General features: G+C 44.0%; 1 protein-coding gene across 4 annotated transcripts in view; it reads left to right on the top strand.

Annotated features, from left to right (window-relative positions):
* Nucleotides 1-12,495, top strand: part of PHF3 (PHD finger protein 3) — a 577,271-nt gene extending 564,776 nt beyond the window's left edge. For all 4 annotated transcript variants that reach the window (XM_086926461.1, XM_086926458.1, XM_086926459.1 and 1 more), the window contains one exon: nucleotides 9,065-12,495. In XM_086926461.1, coding sequence (XP_086782587.1) covers nucleotides 9,065-11,205 — 2,141 coding nt within the window. In that variant the 3' untranslated portion in view covers nucleotides 11,206-12,495. The remainder of the gene's footprint in view (nucleotides 1-9,064) is intronic.
* Nucleotides 12,496-13,117: the final 622 nt, after the last annotated feature.

The raw sequence follows: 13,117 nt of genomic DNA on the forward strand, positions 1-13,117 counted from the left end.
GAGAGGTCTTAATAACCCAGTGACGCGCAAAGTGGTCCTTTTGTGTCTAGAGCAAACCCAAGCAGAAATCTGTTTACTGCAGGAGACGCACCTTTTGTCGAAAGATTGTCACCGCCTCCGGTCCTGGAAGTTCCTACTTCAGTTCTTTTCTTCAGGCAATACTAAAACGGCCGGGGTTGCTATTGTGGTGGCTCAGCTGTTTAAGGGAAAGGTCTTGCACAAAGAGGCTGAGATAAAAGGCAGGCTGTTGACTTCTAGATTTGCCATAGGCGACTCCACCTTCAATATTGGTTCGGTGTATGCTCCCAATGAAGGCCAGGAGCGATTCTTTCACTCAGTTCTTACAGAAGCCTTTGCCACACCAAATCGCCACATCCTTCTGGGGAAGATCTAAACCTGGTTCACAACAACACCTTAGATAGATCTTGTCAACGCACACACCAAGCAAGCACCCTTTGCACAGAGGGACTGACCCGTCTACATGGCTTAGGATTTAGTGACCTGTGGCATAGCTTTCACCCCGAAGGACGTGAGTACTCATACTATTCCAATGCGCACAAAACATACGCTCGGCTGGATTACTTGCAGGCATCGGCACCCGTACACGTGCTGGCGACGGAGGTGGAGATAGGGGTTGCCTCCCTCTCTGATCATGCCCCAGTGGCAGCTGTTCTTTCCCTGCCACCAACCCATCGTCCCATTAGGACATGGCGTCTCAGAGAGAAACTACTGCACCGCAAAGACGTGTTCACACGGATACAACATCATTGACTATCTCTCTCACAACAGTAACACTGACACCACTGTTGCTACGCAGTGGGCAGCACTGAAGGCAGTCATAAGGGGGTGGTTAATAGCCATCTCAGCCACATACTATGTCGAGCGCAGGCGCAAGCGGGAAGAACTCACCCAACAGACTAGGGAATTGGAGCAAATGCACCAGAGAACAGGAGCCCCTTGAGTGTGGAGGCAACTTAAAGCTCTGCGCCAACAACTTGCAGCCATTGACCAAGACAGGGCAGTTTGCGGCCTTGCGGCCAAGACACGCTTATTACACGGGGAGATAGGTGCGGGCACCTGCTTGCCCATAAATTGTGCGAGACTAGACAACAGCAGAACGTGCACGAGATTCCCCGGAACGACAGTAGACACATCTCGGAGGACAGCCACATCTCTGGTGCACTTTTAGATTTTTACGCCGACCTATACGCTAGTTCTCCACTGGAGAGCTCAATTGGGGAGGCCTTCCTTGACTCCATCCCTCTACCAGCTCTAACTAAAGAACAAGATGACTATCTCGATAGAGACATTCGGCCAGAGGAAATTATCGACGGCATCTCACGTCTCAAGCTAGCGAAAACGCCTGGGCCAGATGGCTTCTCCGCGGTTTTTTATAAGACATTTTGTGCCCAAGCCGTCCCTCTCTTCACTTGCCTTTTTAATTCTTTCTCGGAGACCGGTGCGATTCCAGGAGACCTTCTAGAGGCTTCCATAGCAGTCATCCCCAAACCAGGGAAAGACTAGTCGCAGTGTGGGGAATATCGCCCTATCTCCCTTCTTAATGTAGATCTTAAATTACACACTGGGATTTTAACTGCCCGCCTCGCACCTCACATGAATGGCCTAGTTGATCCGGATCAGCTGGGCTTCATCCCGGAACGCCAAACCTCTGACAACACTAAGAGGGCCTTGCACCTTATCGAAAAAGCTACACGCAGACAGGGAGAATACATGATGCTGGCAGTCGATGCCGAAAAGGGGTTCAATAGGGTCTACTGGCCCTATCTAAAACAAGTCCTGGAAAGAGTGGGGTTGGGCGTGAAGTTTCGCACATACGCCTTGAATTGCTACAAGTTTCCGATGGCGACAGTTCAACGGATACACACCTCCCTGTTTCACTATTGAGAGAGGTACCAGGCAGGTGTGCCCTTTGTCGCCCCTCCTTTTCGCTCTTTACATGGAGCCCCTAGTGCAGAGGTTGAGGCTGAACCCGTTGGTTACGGGGATTAAATTTGACGGTTTTGTCCACACTATTAGTCTCTACGCTGATCACGTCTTGATTTTGTTATCTAACCCGCGAGATGCGCTTGCCCGTGTGCCTCGAGGACCTAGATCTCTATGCACGAACTGCCGGGTTTAAAGTAAATATGGACAAGTCGGTGGCCCTAGACCTGTCTCTGGAGAAATCCACTCGGGAACACTTGCAAAGTTTACTTCCTATCCAATGGACAGCAGACTCGATCCCATATTTGGGGATACAGGCTGTCACTAACTACACCCTACTGCGACAGAAAATTCGGCGGGAACTGGGGCGATGGAAACATTACCCTTTGTCATGGTTAGGCAAAGTAGCCGCAGTCAAGATCACCATTCTTCCACAGATCCTATATCTGTTTCGTACCTTCCCTCTCAGGCCACCTGCTGGCTGGATACAGCAAACACAATCACAATTAGCTCAGTTCATATGGAATGGTCAGAAGCCACGCCTGAAACAGAGTTTGGCAACGCTTTCCCCGGAGGGGGCGGGGTGAGGGCGACTCTGACTCACCGATTTACTGCTCTACTTCCAAGCTGCACAATTGTGTCTCCTGGTGGAGTGGAGCAGATGGGAGTCAGAGAAACATCTGTTACTCCAGGACCAGGCGGTAGCCGGCAGACCCCTGCAGGAAATTCCATTTCTTTGCAAACAAATCAGGCCCCCTAACATATAAGCCTCATATATCACAAGGGTCCCCATGGAGATATGGGACCAAACCAATGTTAAACACGAACTTACCACTTTCCCATCCCCACTCACTCCACTGATGGACAACCCAGACTTCACTCCGGGTATGGACACAACAGCTTTTGCGAGGTGGCGACCCTTTACCACATGTATACCGCAGAGAGAGTTATCCCTTTCTCCCAATTTAAACAAGAATATGGGATGCCAGAGTCGGAGAGACTTCGATATCTGAAAGCGCGACATTGGGCACTCAGCAATCAAGTCTGGCCCGTGGCTGATAAACACCTCCTTCCCTATGAACACTGGCTTATTACACGCAAGACAGACAAACAAAATATCTGATTCGTACAAGATGCTACAGGCCAGATATGCTCACACTTACAGCTCCGGTAGGGCATGATGGGAGAGGGAACTAGGCAGGACAATCAGTCATAAGGAGTGGGAAGGCATATACTATAGAGCACTGCATTTCGCATATCACATGGGACTCACTGACACCCTTATTAAGATTGCAACCTACTGCTATTATACTTCTGAATGTAGCCATGCCATGGACCACACTAGAGAAGCGACATGTTGGCAGGGCTTTGGACAGGTGGGCACATTGGTACACCTACTTTGGGACTGCGTTCACCTCCAAGCCTATGGGAAACAGGTACTGGACGAAGTAGATGCACATTTTGACACAGAAATTCCATGATTCCCCTCATACGTCCTCCTGGGCCTCCCAAATCCTTTGACCTATCCATTGCACTCTTGCAGAGGCCGCTTGATAGTGATTGCGCTGGGCACATCAATGCAAAATATACTCACACATTGGCGGACCGCTCACGTCCCGACATTCAACGGCTGGCTCCACTGCTTATGGCAGATACTTGGTATGGAGAAGCTTGCGTTGACTATGACAGGGGAGGGATCCAGGTATGTCGAGCTGTGACAGTCCTTTTTGTCCTTGTTGGCCTCTGAATTTCGGGAAGTCACTTGCCCTCAATACCTCCTCTTACTGGGCCTCTCTGATACGGGACAGATGGCATAAGACTAGTGGTCGCGAGTGACCTAGATAGTTTAGGTGGTGGACTTGGAACACAGGTGGTGGGTGGGAAGGGGAAGGGAAGGGTTCAGGGGTTTCATATTGTTTGGTTTTTTCTTGTCATTTATAGCATTTACAAAGCTTTCTTAGAGTAGCACAAGCAAGCTTTAACACAGATGGGCTTAGCTTGTCCTTTTCGAATCCTGGATTTAGCACTGTTAAAGGATGTGATGGCTATACATGCATGTATAAATTTTTGTATATGCTTCAAAACTTTCAATAAAAAAGATTTAATACTAACAAGTATTTTTGAGTCACAGGACCTAGTTGACCACCTATTAGTGGTTATGTGCATGGACATCGGCTCCATTGTTAAATTGTCTTTTTACTGCGCCGTCTGGTTCTGACATGCCAAAGTAAGGTCTGGTTCATTGCTGTGTGGTGTTCTCGCTGGGCCTTAGGATCTTGTCTTCGTTTGTTGTGGAGACAATCACGTTTTTTCATCGATCTGCACTCTCACGTAATCTACGATTCCATCTAAGTAGAGGAACTCCTGGAACACCATCACTGAGGTCGAGAATGTCTCAGTGATGGAATGGTTACCATTTCAATTCTGCCTTACTTGCCTCGCTAAGTATACAAGAACCGACCTCCAGGAAGTCTGCAGTCTGTGTTTGTCTCCCAAAATACCATGAAGACTCCTGCTTGGCTTGTCGCGGGTTCCGAAATAAAAAGACCCTTCAGAATTGAAGAGCTTGCAGCATCCCTTTGCCCTCCATGGTGCACAGAATGGAAGTGGAAGACACCCGGATGTCTTCAGAGAGAGAGAAAGGAGTCTGATGTTGAACATTACAGCTGTTGAAATCTCGCTGGAAAGTGTATATTCCGAGGTGGACGGAAAGCCTCCACTGGCCCAGCATCTAGGTAAGACCACAGTGAGTATCAGCACCTCCCCTACTCACCAAAGAGATGCACCAACCTCAACCTCCGAGGCATCTTCTGAGGCCTCCAGTGCACCACTTTATTCCAGCCATGGCTGACACTGCTATTCCAAACTGGACACGACTTCCATATCGCACTGTGTGCCGAAATCCTCCTTGAAGCCTCGACATTTGACCGCCGCTTCTGCACTGGATCTGAAGACATAGTCCCGCCGCTTCTGCACTGGATCTGAAGACATAGTCTCAGCCACCTTCGAAATCGAAACGTGTGGCCTGAAGCATTTGGAGCCGGGACAACTCACCCGAAGCTTCCAGAGTCGAAACAACCAGACCAAAAGTATTCGGATGTGAGAGACACCAACCCGAAACATCCGGAGTCGAGATCGACGCCATATAGACGTCTTACCTCTTGGTTCAATCCAGGCCGCTATCTGCAGTTGCATTCTCCATGGCTTCTAAGGATTTCAAACAAACCATCCTTAAGTGGCGGTAAGAACAACTATGTGCCAAGCAGCAATGGATCCATATCCAGCTGGGCGGTGGTCGGATCCTGGCAAAACCTCCACGGGTACTGAAAGACACTATCTCAAAAAGAGACAAAAGTTGGTGGCAGACTGCAAGTTCATATCCAACACCAACATCTGCTGCATAGCTGCTTGTGGCATAAGCACAGTGGCTGTGTGTCTCTGGCTTTAACCCAGAGGTACAACACCTGCTTCTTAATGTACCCCTGGATGGCCAGCATCATATCTCCGGCCCTCAGGTTGACTGGATGCTAGAGGATATGAATAAAGATACTGATACGGCTAAAGCCATGGGCGCCCTACAAACACTTATTCCTAGTGGCTCCTTTTGTCGCTCACAATATTATGGTGCAGCGAAACCCCCACACCAGAAACCTCTTCCACCTTTTCAAGGCCCCCACAACAGTCACATTGATGAGGCTACTATAGGGGTAGATACAGAAGTAACAATGGCACAGGCAGAAGAAAGGTTACAGTTCCCAAAGCGGCTTACTCTCTCTTCTCCTTGCGCCCGATCACAGAACACCTGTCGGGAAGGGTTTGACAGAAATCACCCCAGATTGATGGGTCTTCGACATTCTAAAGGACGGTTACTTTCAAGAACTCCTTCATACACCACCAAACATCCCCAACCCCCCAACAACACAAACTGTCCCTGCAACATTTGCACCTCCTTCAGGAAGAGGAACAGGCCCTTTTTGCCAAAGGAGCCATAGAACTGATTCTGCCACAACACAGCGGAAAGGGGGTATATTCCCTGGATTTCTTTATACGTAAAAAGACAACGCTCTCAGTTCCCATCCTCGATTTCAGACCTCTCAACAAATACATTCTGTCTGTGGGACCACTTTCATATGGTTACTCTGAAAGAGGCCTATTCTCACAACCCATCTGTCCAGCACACCGAAAATTCCTGCGGTATATGATGAGTGGACAGCATCACCAGTTCAAAGTGCTTCCATTTGTGGTTACCACAGCCTTAAAGGTCTTCAACAAATGTCTGGCTGTGGTGGCTGCTCATCTCAGGACAAGCGACATCCATGTGTTTCCTTACCTGGAAGACTAGCTTATCAAGCAACTTGTTGCAGGGACGGCCCTTCTTAGACCCGTTTCTGCAAGAGACAATCACCACGGACGCCTCTCTCAGCTTCTGGGGCGCGCATCTCAATCACCTTATCTTTCAGGGAAAGTGTACATCTATACTACAATCCCTCCACAGCAATCACCTTGAGTTACTGACTATCAGTTCGCTCTCCGGGCCTTCCATCCTCTCATACAGGACAAAAGAGTCTTGGTCCGAGCAGACAATACAACTGCCATGTTTTACCTATAGAAATACGGGTGCACACACTCACTACAGGTGTCCACTGTAGCCCAGAGCATCTGGTGGTGGGCGATACATCACCAAATCAATCTGCTCGTACACCACGTTCTGGGCTGGACAATGATCTGGCAGACCTGCTCAGCAGGATGCATCAACTATTCCACGAATGGGAACTCCACCCTTAAGTCATAATGCTGTACTTCCAGCGTTGGAGGTTTCCACAACTATACTTGTTTGCCACCGCTGAAATGTCCAAACTTTGGCACAATGCTACCACACCCATAGTCCATGGGTAATACACTATGGATGAATTGGTCAAGGATATTTGCCTTTATTTTTCTGCCTCTCCCATTCCTACCGTTCGTGGTTCCTCACTCTCATCCTAGTGGCACCAACCTGGGAATGTCAACCATGGTGCACCGCCCTGCTCAGACTATCTAACGCAACACTGTGTCACTCTGACACCCCAAACCTCAGCAGCTCAACCTTGCTATATAGCACCCGAGGTCCTAGAGTATGGTTACCTTAACTTACCAGAAGAGTGCCCACTACGAAAATGGAAATGGAATGCTTTGTACACTACATTCTACCAAAAAATGTCAATCCTCTCACATTATTACCTCCTTCACCTACAAACTTCATGCCTACACCTCCATTTATTACATAGATTACATTTGGCTGCTGTAGCTGTTTACTTATAGAACTACTTAATGGCCTCATTGGTCATAATACCAGTCATTAAGGCTTTCATGGAAGTCATCAAAAGAATATCCCACCTAGACACCACCTGCTCCTGTGTGGAGTTTTAATGTGGTTCGTACAAGACTCATAGGCCCTCCTTTTGAACCACTACACACTTGCCCATTGCAATTCCTTTCCTGGAAGTTGTCATTCCTTGTAGCCATTACTTTCCTTCAGTGAGGTAGAGAGATGCACACCCTTACCTTGGAGGTACCTTTCTTCCAGGTTCATCATGATGAGGTGTACGTTTTTTTTTTTAGAACCAATCCAAAATCCATCCTTAAAGTAGTCTCCAGTTTTCACCTTATCAGACAGTAGAACTCCCAGTTTTCTTTCCACACCCAGAGATTGTAGTGGAACATGTTCTGCATACTTTAGATGTTCAAAGACCACTAATCTATTACACTGATAGGACAAAACCCTTCTGTAAGACACAACAGCTATTTGTGTCACACTTCAAGCCACATAAGGGATGTGCCATTTCCTAGGCACGTGTTGCACGTCGGCTGGCCAAGTGTATACAGATTTGTTATGCCAAAGCTAAAAGAACTCTGTTAGTACCCCCAAATCTCATTCCACCAGAAAGAAAGTGGCATCTATGGCTTTTTTGGGTAATGTATCACCAGCTGACCTCTGTAAAGCAGCTACCTGGTCCACCCCTCATGCCTTTACCAAACACTACTGTGTGGATGTCCTGGCCAGACAGGGAGCAAAGGTTGGCCAGTCTCCTGCAACATCTTCAGGCTAAGACACTGCTTTACAGTCTATGCACAGCATGTGTACCTACAGCTACACTTGCCACGAACATCTGTTTATGGCATGTAGTGCTGTGCATTCACATGTGCCCACCCTCCTCTCCGGTCGCCCATCATTGTTGCAGATATATTCCTTCTCTTCGTTATGTTTAATACTTGCCTTGCATGGTCATCTTTACGATGTCTCTACTCTCCATCTATATTTTTGCCCTCCGTGCTGGGAAAAAAAATCTAGCAATAGAGCTGATGCCCATGTGCATTACTACTAATAGGTGGAGTCACTAAGTCCTGTTTTTCTAAAAGACTTCTTTTCAGAAAACAGTTCTACACATCTGAGCCCAAAGCTAGATGGCAGAAGAATGCACAGCATGTGAATCTACAGCTAGAAATCCACGAACAGATGCTTACAGGATAATTAACATGTTCCTTTAATACAGCACAATAAATATTGCTCATTAATATCAATGTCAAATCATTGCTTTGCTTTATAGAAAGAACCACCAATTCGCCTGCTTCCAACATATTGTATCATGGAGATGTTTTCAACTCCATTGTGCCTTTTCAGTCCCTTCAGGATTCATCATCCAGACTGAAAGAAAGGGAAATATGCCCCTGAAGGAAACAAATTGAACATGCTTGCATTTCTGCTTGGAGACAAATAGGTTTATGAGGCGAGAATAGACAAATTGTTGACCTCTCACTAATGAAGGGTGTGGTGTAAGCCAGCTGATGAACTCTGTCTTGATGTTGTAATACCCTAAAAGATTTACAGGTGATGATAGCCACCTCTCATATTTAGTGAAGAGATCAGAAGAGAATGCAATTTTTGTCACTAAGCAGTCAGATCATTTTGCAAAAGAAAAATAAATGAACTTGTTTTCTTCAAATGCTATTTTTGCTGTTGTGTTGTACCTATACATTTTCCCATATGAGACATAGTATACCACTGTTTCCTTTGCACACTATATTGTGCAAAGACGTTTTTTCTGTTCAATTTATTATGTTTTTTTTTTGTTACATGCAGGGCTGGAATCACGTCGACCAAACCTTCTGTTGGCATTGATAATTCGCCAAAGATTGAAAAGGTTACATAACACAAGTCTTGATGAGGAAACCCTTGGAAATACACCAGATGTTACCCCGGAAAAAATAAATAAAACTGAAGTCAGTAATGAAGAGGCAGATGTGGAAGATGAGGATGAAAATGAATTCTTTAATTCCTTCACAGCGGTGTTGCACAAAAACAGGAATAGGTCCCACGAGTTGGAGGATGATGATGATGATGATGATGATGAAGAAGAAGAAGAGGAGCCTCAATCTGCTATGGAGTCTGTACCAATAACCAGCAAATCTGAGCCACCTAAGCCTCTTCGCTTTCTTCCAGGTGTTTTAGTTGGATGGGAAAGTCAGTCTTCTACACTAGATTTAGTCAACAAGCCACTACCTGTAGATGACATCCTTCAGAGTCTTTTTGGTGATAATGAACACATATTCGATGAGATTGAGACTACACCGGATGAGAACTCAAAATTAAATGAAGTGCAAATGGCAGGCAACGTAACAAATGATTGTGCTCCTGACACCAGAACTACCCCTGAAGAATCAAAAAAGGTAACAAAATCAGTGAAATCTCCTGTGGTGAGTAGCCTTTATGCGATGAGGACCTTAAAAGGTGTAAGCCTTAAAGGAAAACCTGCAGATGTTTCCACGGAAGCTTTTCTAGACAACCTTTCTGCTGCTCCATTTCAAAGAGAAGGAGCTAAAGAAAGAGATGCACATTGTCAGCTGGAAGACCAAAATGACGAATCTGACAGAACTGCAGATTCTAGCTTGTCTGCTTCCACATCTGATAATAGCAATGCAAATAATAATGACAACTTAACAGAAACTCCTGCTGATTCTATTAGATCTACAAAGTTTGTTTATATTAAACGTGACCCAAGGCAAGCAGCTGGACGAAAACATGTTATTTCTTCGGAAGTCAAGTTGAATCACAGTGGCAGAAAAGAGGAAAGTCAAGACAGGATTGTCCAGGAAAACATTAAAACTTCGGGTAATGGGCCGACAGGTAGAGAAGGCAAGCAGTCTTCCCAAGAAAGGGACCTACCTTATGCAGATCATTTAAAGTCTGGAATGAGTCATCCTTTGTCTGAAGACAGAGGAACTGGTCATTTAAACTTTTTACAGAAAGAGAGATCTAAACATTTGCAGGGAGACCCATTGCTGCAAAAAATTGAATCTTTACAACCATACGCAAGAGGGCCGGCAGGTGCTGCAGCTCATTTGGAAGCACAGAATTCCAAACAAAGTGAATCAAGCTCCACATCACGGGACATCTGCTCACCAGTTAGGCATCCAAAGTCCATCTTACAGAGTCCAAAATCATGTCCTTCCTTATTACAGATTCCTTCGCCTCAAAATTTCTCCCCTATATATGGATTCCCTCAACATATGCCCCCTCCATTGATTCCTCCTCATGGTTATGGCTTCCACAGGGGACCATCTTTAAGGTTTGGATCAGTAGATTCTGGCTTGCAAAATCCCATGGTACCTTGGCCTACCAGAGTTCAACTACCAGGTCATCCATCTCATTACTTTGGTCCACTTAAACAAGGGATCCCTCTTGCCCTAGGTCCGCCTAGATTTCCAGGACCACAGCCGTTATTTCACAGAGATGAACAGCTACCTGGTAGACGCCACAGTGACCCTTGGGAAAGACATGATTCAGTCTCGGACCGAAGTTTTAGCCGTGACAGTGATGTTAATCGTAGGCAAAGGTTTTATAGTGAGTCCAATTACCAAAGGAGAAGCAGGCTTCATGCAAACGATTTACACGATGAAAAGGACAGTGATTATGGCTTTGAAAGGAATAGAGACAGAGAAAGGGACAGAAACCATGAAAAAGAGAGAGATCGAAGCAGGGATGAAACTCCCAGGGATAAAGACAGGTCTCGAGTTTCACGCAGTGATCGAAGCACTGACAGAAAAACCCATAAGGAAAGCAAAAATTCAGACAAACATGATGATAAATCTAAACATGAACATACTCACGAAAACGATAAAGAACAAGAAAACAGTAGAGACAGAAGCAGAGAAATAGATAAATACAGAGAAAGACACCATAAGGATAAGGACCACTATGACAGAGTAAAACAAAAAAGGTGAAAGATGTAAGCTGGCTTTTAAAGTTCTAATTTAATAAACTCTACAAAGATATCCACCAGATTTAAATAAACAAAAAAAGCCTGCTGGCCTTGTGCCATATTTTTTTATTCATTGTTGGTGTTTGGCAGAAACAAATCCTTGTTTTTGTTACAAACCAGTCATCGATCTTCATAAACATTATAACAACTATCCATAAAATAGAGGTGTAATATTTTAAATAAATAAACTTATATGTGGCTGTCCAATAACATATTACAGGCTATTTGTTATTATGCAATAAATGCTTTTAAATTGTTTTAATTGACAAGATTGATTTTGTTAAGTAAACTGCTTGCTTTTGTCTGTTCAAATACAGTCCAACTATATGACAAAGAATTTAGTCTTTTTTTTGTAAAATGTACAGTTTTTAGAAGATTGATTGAATCCACCAATTGTCATTTCAAACAGTCAATGTGTGCTACAAAAAGAATCTCATTTAAGTTATTAGGAATTTCCAGTTCATCTAAATTGCGAGGCTATAAGACCACCAAGACAGTTTTCTAATTGTGTTTAAATGCTGTCATTTATTATAAAACATGTACATATTTTATCCCTTTCAAGCTTTGATTGTTTTAAAAAAAAATATTTAATGGTCCCAAGTTCTTTGCCCTGAATGCGGCTTGTATATTTCCGTATGTTTTGCAATCCTTAGTACTGTAAAATGTAAATATGTTAGAGGATATTTAGATTTTTTTTAAAGATAAATCTTTTATTGAATTATTTCTGGTTTATAAGCTCAGCCTCGGCAAACTTGGCCCAGTATAAGAGTGAATAATGTACCTTCTCTGCAATCTTTCATTTTGGCACCTCTTTATACACTCACCACTACCTCTTTCTTTGCCCCACTGCCCAGGCTTCAAAGTCACACCTCTACTCTTTCTGCTACCATTTGTGATTCTGATAGAAGTTTTGCATCTTACTCAATAATGTATTATGTATCTTTTTCAACATAATTCTAAAAAATGCTTGCATTCAAAATGTTTGTCATTGGAACAGCCTCTATTACTGCACTTTTTGTACAGTGTTTTTTTCTTACATGAACTAATTCTGTGATTCTATAAAACATTGTGCTATTTATCTACAGAATTCTGGCAGCCTTTTAATAAAGACAGACATTATTTTATAGAGCATTATGCTTTGATGTGAGGGGTGAATTTGTCCAACTAAAACAACTTCAATCCATAATTTCATCCTTTATGAAACTGGAGCTTTCTAATGTATATGAATAAAGTTTTATTCAAGAACATAAAACTGTGAGCGAATTATTGTTGAAGAAACAGATTGCCTTTTTTTGGCGTGCTACCCTTTTTTGTTATTGTTTTTTCATTTTTTATTATTGGGGGCTTTCTCTTTTTTTCAGAGAAAATATCACCTTTTCAAGCAACTTGCATCTGATGACAAGATCTCTGACATATTGTTTCGAAGTGTTCTAAATCCATTTTCTGCATTTTCTTGGACAGTTTTTAAAATGTGTACCACATGACCGGATCAGAACAATCTTTTCATATTGGTAGAACATGACGTTTCAACAGAAAGCAAAGCATTCAACTGTGATTGTGATTTACCTTGGAGTATTACAGAGTGATCCATTTAACAGTCTGGTGTGCATTACCGAGAAGAGAGGCACACTCTCCATTATCGTGAATGTTTTTTGATTGCAACTGTAAACTTTTTAAACAGTTTTATGTTTTTTCTGACTGTCATTCATTTTGTATGGATTGTTGATTCAAATATTAAAAATAGCAAGAAGTGACAGTAATATGACCACAAATGCAGTCAGATTGATCAATATCCGTATATTTCGGAGAAAAGGTGTCATGCAAAACCTGCCAAATACTTAAAAGAGATGACCATTGTTGCACCAAGTTGTCCT

This window comes from Lissotriton vulgaris, chromosome 6, assembly GCF_964263255.1.
Source record: "Lissotriton vulgaris chromosome 6, aLisVul1.2, whole genome shotgun sequence".
NCBI lineage: Eukaryota > Metazoa > Chordata > Amphibia > Caudata > Salamandridae > Lissotriton > Lissotriton vulgaris.